This window comes from Lethenteron reissneri, chromosome 52, assembly GCF_015708825.2.
Source record: "Lethenteron reissneri isolate LAM-NWPU_2019-01 chromosome 52, ASM1570882v1, whole genome shotgun sequence".
Lineage (NCBI taxonomy): Eukaryota > Metazoa > Chordata > Hyperoartia > Petromyzontiformes > Petromyzontidae > Lethenteron > Lethenteron reissneri.
In genome coordinates, this window is record NC_083830.1 from 4,327,544 (window position 1) to 4,340,073 (window position 12,530).

General features: G+C 51.3%; 1 protein-coding gene across 1 annotated transcript in view; it reads right to left on the reverse strand.

Annotated features, from left to right (window-relative positions):
- Nucleotides 1-10,485, reverse strand: part of LOC133356013 (carbonic anhydrase 2-like) — a 45,857-nt gene extending 35,372 nt beyond the window's left edge. Inside the window, exon 1 of the mRNA XM_061573505.1 lies at nucleotides 10,123-10,485. Within this exon, the coding sequence (XP_061429489.1) occupies nucleotides 10,123-10,159 (37 nt within the window). The 5' untranslated portion in view covers nucleotides 10,160-10,485. The remainder of the gene's footprint in view (nucleotides 1-10,122) is intronic.
- Nucleotides 10,486-12,530: the final 2,045 nt, after the last annotated feature.

The following is a 12,530-nucleotide window of genomic DNA, read 5'->3' on the forward strand; positions in this document are numbered from 1 at the left end:
GGGCCTCATTTGAATCGCTGCTTGGGCGGTTTGAAACCCCAGATTTGAACCCATTGCTCTCTTTCCTTAAGCGTGTGAAATTGAAACTTGAGGGTTGCTGGGCATTGTGTAAACAACGTTTCCTTGTTGTGAATATGTATATGTGTGTGTGTGTAAATATGTATACTTTATACGCGTGTGATTACGTGTCAACAAAGTGTGTGTGTGTGTGTTTGGTCATCAGCGCATTGGTGTTCCAGAGCACCGCTTGTCCCGCAACAAAATTCCAAACGCCGTGCCGTGTCTCCGCAATAACGCAGAATGAGCTCCGTGTACACGCAGAATGAGTTTTGTGTACACACGGAATGAGTTTTGTATACACAGAAAGAGTTGTGTTTTTTTTCTTTTTTTCTAAAATTTACTTTGCTGATGAAACTCGAAAGGGTGAAACCGGCCAAGCTTTTTTTTCGCTCTTTGAACAAATCCTGATGGAAAATATTGATTTTGAAAGACAGTAGACTGGAGACTAAAACATTTAGTATTTGTATATCTGATTATATATTTATATAAATGTTGTGATAAATATAAATACATCAACAGCATTTCCCCGTAACATTGCCACGATTGGCCCAAAGCACACATTTGCGAATTAATGAGCGGGCGAGGCTGCTTGTGTACACAACGCGGTGCGTGGTGATGTCAATATTGCTGCGGCAGAGTGGAAACGATCACGAAGCAAGTCATGGTCAAGAGGCATGTACGTGTGTGTGTGTGTACGTTGAACTTCTTTCGCACCGTACGATGCCAACCGCGCTAATGTCAAGGCCACTGGGCCCTGGCGAAGCCTCCTTGCTTCTGCCAAATCTTTCGAATGTCTCGTGCAGTCAACACTCAACGTTCAAGCGCCACCCTTATAGATTTTCTCAAAAAAATGTGATCGCCACCACCACCACCACAACCACCACCACCACCATCTATCTGGCATTGGGGTCTTCCCATTAGTCGCCGACCCCTGGATGGCACTCACCCACGGGACATCTGTTAACAAGAGCTTCACGGCTCATAGGATTCCTCGAGCCCAAATAAAAATTCAGATTTCACGGCGGGAGGGGAGGGGGGGGTAACAGCATTTGACGCACGTCAGAATAGCTGGCTGTGCAGTTCATGCACACGCATGTACGTGTTCGTATCAGAAGCATGTCACGGGGTTTTGCGACGTCTATTTCACGACGAAACGGCCGGCGCAAGGGCGCAGTTTTGTTTATCAGCCGTGCACAGCGCTCCGTGCATTTATGTTTGCGAACGCAAATGAGGCCGCCGATTAAAGCTGGCGAAGTAAGCACAAACGAAGCGTGTTTACCACCGCCCATGTCTTCCCGGAAATTTACCCTCGTGCAGATTGCAAAAACAAAAAAAATACAAATAAACCCCAAAAAAAAATTGGACAAAAAAGTTAATTTGCAAATGGGGAGGACCATCCTTCACCACTGGGGAGGAGGGGGGGGGTAGTGGTAGGGCCGGGACTGATTCGGACAACGCCGCTCGCCACTGTTAGCCACGATACATCGGGAGTCAAACTCAGCTTTGACAGGTTCGTGAGCGCCGCGCGCCCACCACGGTTCCAACCACCCCCCTCCCTCCCCCCTCCCCATTCTTCCTCCGCGTCGTATTCAGTGGATTCCTTCGCCCCGTGACCACCAAACAACAACACCAATCAGCGACGACCTAAGAAGCTTAGCGGGTGGAGGTTTGAACCTGGGTGGAGCTTCTGATGGGCGCTGAGCGGTGCACAGGGCATCTGTTGTCATCTTGACTTAAAGCTGCTTTCGTGACTGCCGGAATTCATCCTCTTTGGTTCTTTCGGTAAAGTCACGTATAAAGAGTATTTAATTTATTATTTTCTCTTTATACGTGACTTTACCGAAAGAACCAAAGAGTAAAGGACAAATAGTTCACTGGGCTAAAGCAGTGAACTATTTGTCCTTTGTCAACTTGACACTTTTTTTTACTGATTGGCCGTGTCGGGTGGTGGAGGGTTACGACACATTTATAAATAACGCGATCTAAGCCCAAAAACGTTGATTATAAATAAAATTCAGCATTCACAAACGAAATCACTTTTCACTTCATCTCTGGAGGGCCCCTCCAGCTGACGGAGGCCCCTGGGCTGCAGCTCCTAAAGCCCCCCACGCCTTGATCCGGGCCCTGCCCACGACCCGTGCCAGGGGCGCGTGTGCGCAGGCCCCTTCATACAGCAGTGGATTTGTCGACAGAGGGCCGCGCATCGATTCCTTCAGCCAACGGATGGAACCGTTTGACCCGGGGACGCTGCGCTCCCCTCGTTGCGGTCAAAAGCGGCGCGCTGAAAGCTGAGTGACGAAAAGAAAATAACAACTCGCGTTTGTTGAAATTGCATCCGCTATGTGACCAAGGTCTCAGAGAGCAGGTTTTTATTTTGCCTAGGGGTGCGGGGGGAGGTGGGGGGCCCTCCCCCCTCCTCCCCCTCCTCCCCCCTCCCCTCTCCCCCAGTTGTCAGCTGTCTTTGTGCGGCAAAGGCACAGGGGTCAGCATCCTCGCAACGACAGTCGCTTGTGGCCGGCTTGCGCTGTCACGTGCGCTTCTTGCGGCCGTCTGGAACGCTCTCCCTACCAAACGTGGACTTCAATTTAACTCACTAAAAGCCTCCCCCTCCCCTGCCTTTCTGCCACCACAGTGCCAAGCACACTCACTGTTCAGGTCTTAAATAGTGCCATCGTACAAAGACGGTCGCCGCATCGCGCACTTTCAGACGTGCTTCTTGCGGCCGTCTGGAACGCTCTTCCTTCCGATGTTAGGAGGCCACTGGAGGCTGTGCACTTTAAATCGTCTAGTTTGACGAACTCATTTCTTTAGAACTGCTTTGATTCGGTTTTTTTTTCCCTTCCTCTCGCACCTCCGATCAACGCGGCTGGCTACGTACGGTGCGAAAGAAGTTCAACGTGCATTCTTGCACGCTCAGCACAGCAGCAGCGGGCCTGCAAAGTGGACATTAGGCTACTGCCAGCAGCAGCAGCAATGTTTCCTCCGTGTGTTTCCCACAAAATGTAATTGTACTAAAAGCTAAATTCCAAACTGCTCAAATATTTGACCGTGACAATCACGGGGCGCTGTGCTAGCCAGGAGACGTCATCTTGTCTCGCCAGCTATGCAGGAGGTCGTGGTCGGTGCGATCCCACAGTTTGCGTGAACTCTCGCTCTCTCTTCTTGTGACAAAGTAGACTTCTCTCCTGGTTCCTCCGTTGTTTGCCCCCCCCCCCCCCCCCCCCCCCGTTTAGATCAATCGCCAGCGACTTACGGTACAGGTACGTGTCAAGTACCTTCTGTGTCAATCCACTGCTGGATGAGGGCCTCCCCACGATGTGTGGGAGAGAGGGGGGGCGCGGTCGGGGGAGGGGTGGATTTTTAACCATACTTCACCACGTTGGTCAGTGTGGGTTGGAGGGTGTAATGTGTAGCGGTTAGCGCGCTGCGCTACGAACCCAGCGAGCCGAGTTCGATTCCCGCTCACAGCCACCAACACCAGTGATGATTATCTGAACCGATCCAGGGCCTCCTCTAGGTCGACTCAGCCTCAAATCAGTACTTGGTGCGTTTTGTAGTAAACATCGCCACCGGGGAGACAAAGGCGGTCGGGCGTGATGCTGGCCACCCACCCCCCTTCGTGTGCCGTGCCGGCCTCCATAGGTGCTGCTCGCTAACAGCACTTTCCCCAACGGTCTGTTAAGGCTACATGGGGGATCTTTGTCTTTGTCACTGATGTTAGTCGTGCCTGGTGATGGAACTCGGGTCACGACGATGCAAAGTGAAGTGTTCGGACCACGCATTGCACCACCGCTTCACACGGCGTCTAAACACATTCCTGTGGAGGGAGCTGGTAGGAACGTTGGGTTGCTCGGTCAATGGCCAGGGTCAACGGCGGCGTGGTGTATTCCGCAAATATGCCCGACTGTGAGGGCGGGCACAAGCCGGCGTGAGTAGGTTAAACGTTGAGTTTTATAAGGGTACCACGGGGTGACTAGCCCCTCCCCACCCAGCCCCACCCCTCCCACCCCCCACCCAGCCCCACCCTCCCCACCCAGCCCCTCCCCACCCTCCCCTCCCCACCCAGCCCCTCCCTGCACGACGGCCACAATAATCCCTTGTGGGCTGGTGTAACCAGGAGGTTCCTACCAGTATTATGTATTCATACTTCTCCACGCTGGATAGCGGAGTTCATGATGATGACGAGGAGATACACTCTCCCCCTACCCTGAACCTTGCTCCCCCTCGCTGTGAACTCATTGACGACTTTCATTGATGTGTAACTTCGAGCTCCGCTGAAGCGAAACCTCAACACATTCAATAACACCGTGGCATTTACGAAGATTTATTTAAAACATTTTATTATATACATTTGGCGACGTTTCGGGCGAATGACATATTTTTACGGCGCATATGAAAAAGGAGCAATACCCAAAACGTTTTATTTAAAAAATTTCTGTTAAGTATTGTTATTTATTAAAGTTTTAAGTGTTTAATGGAATTTTTTTGTTACCTTAATTGTGCCAGTGCAGCAGCAGTAGCCATCAACCCCACAATCGGTTTGAGGTGTTGCTTTTACCCCGAGCTTCGCCGTCAAAATCAAAGACGTCTTGACCCTTACGAGACCGTACTCTCCGGATGATTAAGACGCGCGGGAGAGGAAGACGCATTGCAAACTCGTGCCCAGTGTCAATAAACTTAATTTGGAGCTTTCGTGACTGCAGGAATTATTCTTTGGTTATTTCGGTAAAGTCACGTATAAAGATAAAATAAAAAAATAATTTAATTTAATTTATTATTTTATCTTTATACGTGACTTTACTGTTCTTTGGTTCTTTCGGTAAAGTCACGTATAAAGATAAAATAAAAAAATTATTTAAATTAATTTCTTATTTTATCTTTATACGTGACTTTACCGAAAGAACCAAAGAACAGTGTCAATAAAGTTATACAAATCTGGTCTCACACACGCACGCACGCGGACGCACGCACGCGCACAATTTAAATCCGCACCCAATCTTGTTCGTTAACATTAATCGGGGGGTGGGGGGGGAAGTGCGTCCGATAATGCGGAGAATTTGGCATTGAGTCCTGCATCCGCGGCTCATTGCCTCGTTTCAACGTTTAATATTCGCCGTGGTGAAATGGCCATCATCCCCACCCTCCTGGTCGATAAAACGAGCACCGAGTTGTGAAAACGCATCTACGTGAGCCACGCTAAACGAGAACGACACGTGCTATTATTACGTTTGGGCTCGTGCTGTTGACGAACGCGCTGAGTTATAACCACCCGTGTGGCACGACTGTCTTCCGTCCTGGGAATGTGGAATTTCCACCATCGCTTCACGACCGCCAATGAATGGGAGGCCACTACCTTCCGACGTTTCGTTTGAGCGCCCTACGTTTTGCCTTTTGTCTCCCCCGCGGTAGGCGAGATGTCAACTACCTCGCCTGGTATGCAGGAGGTCGCGGGTTCGATCCCGACCCTGACGACGGCCTGCTGTATATTTGGAGTTTGCGTGTCTCTCTCTCTCATCATCATCACGGTGGCTTGGATATGTTAACTACCTCGCCTGGTATGCAGGAGGTCGCGGGTTCGATCCCGACCCTGACGACGGCCTGTTGTATATTTGGAGTTTGCGTGTCTCTCTCTCTCATCATCATCACGATGGCTAGGAGATGTTAACTACCTCACCAGGTATGCAGGAGGTCGCGGGTTCGATTCCGACCCTGACGACGCCTGCTGTATATTTGGAGTTTGCGTGTCTCTCTCTCATCATCATCATCACGGTGGCTTGGAGATGTTAACTACCTCGCCTGGTGTGCAGGAGGTCGCGGGTTCGATGCTGGCCCTGACGCCTGCTGCTGTATATTTGGAGTTTGCGTGTCTCTCTCTCTCATCATCATCACGGTGGCTAGGAGATATTAACTACCTCGCCTGGTATGCAGGAGGTCGCGGGTTCGATGCCGGCCCTGACGCCTGCTGTATGTTTGGAGTTTGCGTGTTTCTCTCTCCCTCCCCGTGGGTGATCGCGTGGATTTTTCTCCGGGACCTCCGGTTTTTCCCTCTACATTTAAAATCAACATCACCCGTTTAGAGTATTTGGCTGCTGTACATTTCCGCGTGATAAGCCACTTCGTTGAGCTATCATTTGTGGCCAGGTCGCTTCTGAAAAAGAGCTACATGGCTCAGTGGGCCTGACCTGGTAAAATAAAATTGTAAAAATGTTGACGTAGTTTAATTCTAACTTATTCTGGACAAAGACAAAGGCGCGGCCCTGCAATTGCTTGTCTATGCCACTGCTGGCTGAAGGGCTTCCACGAGCCGGGGCTCTTCGCTAGAAGGTCCCCCCGGCCTCGTCCACTCCGTTTCAACTGCTGCGCTGGCAGATCGAACCACTCCTCCCACGCTTTGGCCAGGCGTCTTGAAACTGCGGTGAGATGAGAGCACTCCACGCTTTACCTCGCCGATTGACTCTGGTGGACCCCGCCTATTTATTCCGCTGATGCGTGGATGAGAGACGGCGCGGTGCGAGGGACGGGTGGCTTCGTGTGCGGTTGCGGTGTTGGGGGGGGTAGATTTAAGTTTGGAAACTTAGTCACTGTGTCAACTACCGTGCAGCGAGATCGACCTCGCGGCGACCTCTGGATCTCAATTCCAATTTTCTAACCGTTGCATCGCGGACAACGCAAGAGACAGAAAGGATATGGAGAGAGCACCCACCCGGCCTTTGGCCATAAGCGCGCATTTTGCTGCCTCGGCGATGGGATTAAAAGACGTACCGCTCTCCTGGATTTCAAAGCAAAATTTGAGCGCGCGTCCTGTTATCCGGTGCGTGCGGTGTGGTGTGTTGTGTGAGACCACACCGGAGTGTGTGCGGTAGCGTAGCGGTTAGCGCTACGCTGCGCTACGCACCTGGCGACCCGAGTTCGATTCCCGCTCACGGCCAACACCGGCGACGATTATCTGAACCGGTGCTGGGCCTCCCCTAGGTCGACTCAGCTTCAAATAAGTACCTAGTGCGGTGTGTGGACATCGCCAGTGAGGAGACGAAGGCGCTCGGGCGTGGTGCTGGCCACCCACCCACCCCCTCGTGTGCCGTGCCGGCCTCAAATAGGTGCTCGCTAACAGCACTTGCCCCTACAGTCTGTTACAGGCTACACGGGGTGGTCTTTGTCGTTGTCTTGACCAGATTTGTATAATTCGGTAAAGTAACGTGGGTAAAAAAATAAAATAAAAATGAAAAAGAACTAAATTAAATCACGACGTTTCGGGCGCAACACAATTTATTTTTAATTTTTTACCTTCGTGACTTTATCAAATAAAACTAAGGAGTATGGATTCTTGCAGTCACGAAAACTTCAAATCTACAACAGATTTGTACAAGTTGATTGCCACCGGGCGCAACGTTGGGTGCGCCCTTACTTCCCGGAGCGCACTTGCAGTGCGGAGAAGACGCGTGTGTGTGGTCACGCGTGTGCGCAGACTTCGTTGCGTGTGCGTTAGCTGCTGCGTGCGGATGCCGGGAGGGTAGCAATGCGATCATGCGACCCGGGTTTGGGCTGCGTACGGTGCGAAAGAAGTCCAACATACACGCACGACGATACAACAACGCAGTTCCAATGCGACAAAGGAAACTCAACACATTCGCCAATAAAACGGTCTGGTCTTAAAATAAAAATAAATAAATAATATATATATAGAATAGGCGACGTTTCGAGCAATGAACCTTCTTCATAGGTGTGTTCAACATACGTACATGCACTCCCGTGTGCGCGCGGCCGCATTCGAATCGCTTCATTGACAGGCGGCAGAGCGCGTGCGCGCGTCTTTCCGCTTGTTGGTGAACTTTCTGGGGCGTGCTCTTTCACTCGGGGGGAAGAACGGAGATCGTCGTCGGCGTGTGGGCAAGCAAAGCCGTAATGATACTATGCTCAAAATGCCCCCCCCCCCCAATATATTGCTTTTAAATAGATTTCTGTTGATATGATTGTGGTTATGGTTGTACTTGATTAATCCCTAATCTTTGCCATTACAAACAAGAAAAGATAAAAAAGAAAAAAACACAGCAATATAATACAACACACTGTTAGACATTATTGTAAAAAATCCAAAGTCCATCCTATGTGTTAGTGAAATTTTTTATATATTAGGCAGGAAATTCGTTTTCAAATTTAGATTTTTTTTACTGGGGGGGGGGGGGACACCCCCATACCCCCTGGAAGATTTGGTCCCCCCCCCAATATTGACTCCATGGCTACGGCCTTGGTGGACAGGAAAAGCCGGAGAGGAGACGCGGAGGAAGAAGCCCCAGTGCGAGAGGCGTCGATCATTTAAATCGGTCCGCACAGATGGATTCACGAACACCCACGTGGCGTACCGCGGGAGTTATGGGATTTTAACGAACCGGGTGGCACCAACAGGCAAGGGCATCCCGGCATTCCCTATTTATTTTAACACCCGGCATTAAAACATTATTGTTTAAGTTGATATTTTATCTTTGATCACTGCTTCGTGTGTAAATTTCGATTTCAAGCTTTGGTGACTGCAGGGATTCATCTTCTTGGTTCTTTCGGTAAAGTCACGTAGAAGGGAGATAATAAAATAATAAAAATAAAACATCATAAAATACAATTCTCACGACGTTTCGGCCACAATGCAAGCAACCGTCCTCAGGTGAAGAACAGGTCTGTCGGAAAGACGCTGTCTTTCCCTTCTACGTGACTTTACCGAAAGAACCAAGAAGATGCTTCGTGTCTATTTTTCTTCTCCTTCCCGTGGCGACCATCTCGAATTCGTCGTTTTGGAAACATCAACTGAGCGCACCGGATGAATTGAGGAAATAAATAGCAACAAAGTTTCATGAACGTTCGACCATTCCACGCACCCCCATCAATGTTGGTGGAAGTCAGTGTGAACATTTGTTCAAATCAATTCAGCAACCCCACGTGACTTGCCAACATGAATATAATAACTCGATGTGTCCTGACTTTTGGGCCACCCGGCACACGCATTGCCGTTCTCCCAGCTGCCAGGCCACAGCAGAAAACGCAAACGGGTTTTTTATTCCTTACCCGTACCCGTACCCGGCCGCACCAGGGTCGCAAATGGGTACCCGTTCCCTACCTGTACCCTACCCGAAATGAGTGACAAACGGTTACTCACCAGTGACTCACGGCCTACCCGTACCCGTACCCGGCCGCACCAGGGTCGGAAACGGCTACCCGTACCCGTACCCGGCCGGGTACGGGTAGCCGGGTATCGGGTACGGGTATCGGGTACCCGGTTGCGACCTCTGGGCCACAGTGAATGCGACATTTGTTAAAACTGACGGCGATTGAGTCATGAAAAAAATAAATCAACCTACGTCCCCCCATCGATAAACGTTGATGTATGAAGTCTATTGGTGTTATTTAGCCCGTCGGTTTAGCTCGAACAGCAGCGGGCAATCATTTAAGCAAAACTCTAAACCGGGTTCCACTTTTCTGGGTCTCATGAACAAAATTCTGCCCTCGAAGGAAAAATAAACAATAGGCGACGTTTTCGCCAATTGAATCGCCCTAATAAAGTGTTTTTTTGTTAGCGTTAGATAAATATAAATGTTTCGTTAACACACCACCACCCGACACAACCAATGAGTGAGCTTTGTCACTGAAACAAACCGTGCCAATTAATTACGACTTCAGCTTGAGAGTAGACTCACAACATCTACAAGCTTCCTCTCCGCTACGATGAAGAGCCATTGCCTGAAACGTCGCCAACTATATGTCGTCATTTTAGGGCAGTGTGAACTGACGAAAGTGTTCAGTTATAATTACACGTACGGGAAAATCAAAAACACGTTCCCCGTCATGGGAACGTGGAATGTGTGCACCGGTGACAACGCAGTACCACCACGGAGAGAGAGAGAGAGAGAGAGAAAAAGGCGCTTATGTGATTTCGAGAGCTTGCATCTTTCCCCCACCTGCTCTTCCTCTCAGCGAAATCAACAACAATCAGCGAACAACAACAACAACAACAACGAAACGAGACATCAAAATGAACGTCGAGCGCACACGGTAGATCGAGAGTAGCGAACTCACCGTTCTTCTCGCCATACCCCCATTGATGTCCGGACATTGCGAACTGAACTCTGACGAGCAAAAACTCTGCGTTGGCACGAGCGCCCTTGGGCTGACAGACAGACAGAGAGACAGAGAGACAGACAGACAGAGAGACAGAGAGACAGACAGACAGAGAGACAGAGAGACAGACAGACAGAGAGAGATAGACAGAGACAGACACACAGAGAGACACAGAGACAGAGAGAGACACAGAGAGAGAGGGCGAGCGAGCGAGGGAGAGGTGGAACGCGAAGAGGAGGCGGTGGGGAGGTTTGATGCGTGGACGCACACGAGGAGGGTGAGGTCCCTGGCTTTGTGAGCGAACTTCTTCTACTCGAGTCCCGGCGGCTTTTTGCAAGCGGCTTTAGAGCACAGACAGGGGCCGGGGGGTGGGGGCGGTGGAGGAGGAGGAGGCGGGGCGAGAATTAATTTGGAAGGTGCCTTGCGCAATCATCCTGTGCGAGAGACTGGGTTGGATCGTTGTGACTTGCGACTGACTGCGTGAGACTGACTGCGTGAGACTGACTGCTGCGGCGGTGACTGTGCGTTTGGAGTGGGGGAGTGGTGGCGCAGTGGTTAGCGCCACGCTGCGCTCCGAGCCCGACGAACCCGAGTTCGATTCTCACTCACGGCCACCACCAACACCCAGTGACGATTATCTGACCCGGCCCTACTGGGCCTCACCCTAGATCGACTCAGCCTCAAATGTGTACCCGGTGCGGTGCGTGGTAAACATCGCCAATGGAGATACGAAGGCGGCCGGGCGTGGTGCTGCTCGCTAACAGCACTTGCCCCAACAGTCTGTTGAGGCTACACCGGGGGGGGGGGGCGAACCTTTGTCTCTGTTATCTCGCGCCGCAGTCAACAATGGGCCCGCACATCCACGACTCTGGGTCGAGCTCGAATCGCGTTCGTCGCGTGGCATGGCTGGCGTCTGGAGCGGAGAGTTCCAACTCGTGACCACAGAACACATCACGACGAGTTCCAACTCCTGTCCACAGAACTCATCACGGAGAGTTCCAACTCGTGACGTCAGAACTCATCACGGAAAGTTCCAACTCCTGTCCACAGAACTCATCACGGAGAGTTCCAACTCGTGACGTCAGAACTCATCACGGCGAGTTCCAACTCCTGTCCACAGTCAGAACTCATCACGGAGAGTTCCAACTCCTGTCCACAGAACTCATCACGGAGAGTTCCAACTCGTGACGTCAGAACTCATCACGGAAAGTTCCAACTCCTGTCCACAGAACTCATCACGGCGAGTTCCAACTCCTGTCCACAGTCAGAACTCATCACGGAGAGTTCCAACTCCTGTCCACAGAACTCATCACGGAGAGTTCCAACTCGTGACGTCAGAACTCATCACGGCGAGTTCCAACTCCTGTCCACAGTCAGAACTCATCACGGAGAGTTCCAACTCGTGACTACAGAACTCACCACGCGAGTTCCAACTCCTGACGTCAGAACTCATCACGGCAAGTTCCAACTCCTGGCCACAGTCAGAACTCATCACGGAGAGTTCCAACTCGTGACTACAGAACTCACCACGCGAGTTCCAACTCCTCACCACAGAACCCATCACGGCGACCCCCGAAGGGTCGAAGGCTACGCACCGAGTTTTAGAGGGGGGGTGGTTCAACGGCGATTTGTCCAAACCTGTCCCGGGCCTCACCTAGGTCGACTCAGCCTCAAAACGAGTGCCTGGTTCCTGTGGGTAAACGTCGACACTGCCGGGGGAGACAAAGGCGGCCGGGCGTGGTGTTGCTTGCCCAGCCCCCCCCCCCCTTACTCCTTCTTGTGCCGTGCCGGCCTTTCGCAGACGCCAACTCGCAAACGGCACGAGGGGTGGGGATCTTTGTCTTTGTCTTTGCAGTGCTGAGTGGGGGGCCCCTGCCCAACCCGTACAAGCTGAAGCAGTTCCACTTCCACTGGGGGGCTGTGGACGGCAGCGGCTCTGAGCATACTGTGGCCGTCAAGACGTACTCCGCGAAGGTCAGGGGTCACGGGCGCGCGCGCGTGACCCCTGCCGCTGCTGGACTTCTCGCCCTCCGTTGTGTTTTGCTCAAAATAATTTCGATAAACACGTGCGCTTAATTGCGTCGTGGGGGGGGGGGGTGTTAGTCACCCCCTCGGGTACCTGTGGTTGTCAACAGGGGGTAGGCGGACCCCCGTGGGGGTACGCGTGGCAATGTCCCAGGGGGGCGGCGGGGGGGGGGGAGTACGTGGGGTGATTTATAAATGTGTGGAATTATATCATACGCGCGAGTCGTCGGTGAATAATCGCGTTGCGTGAATCTGCCAATGTAAAATAACTACGGTGAAATTGAACTCCACGCGATAACCTAGAACGTTTTAAAAGACATTTCTAAACTCATCGATTGTAA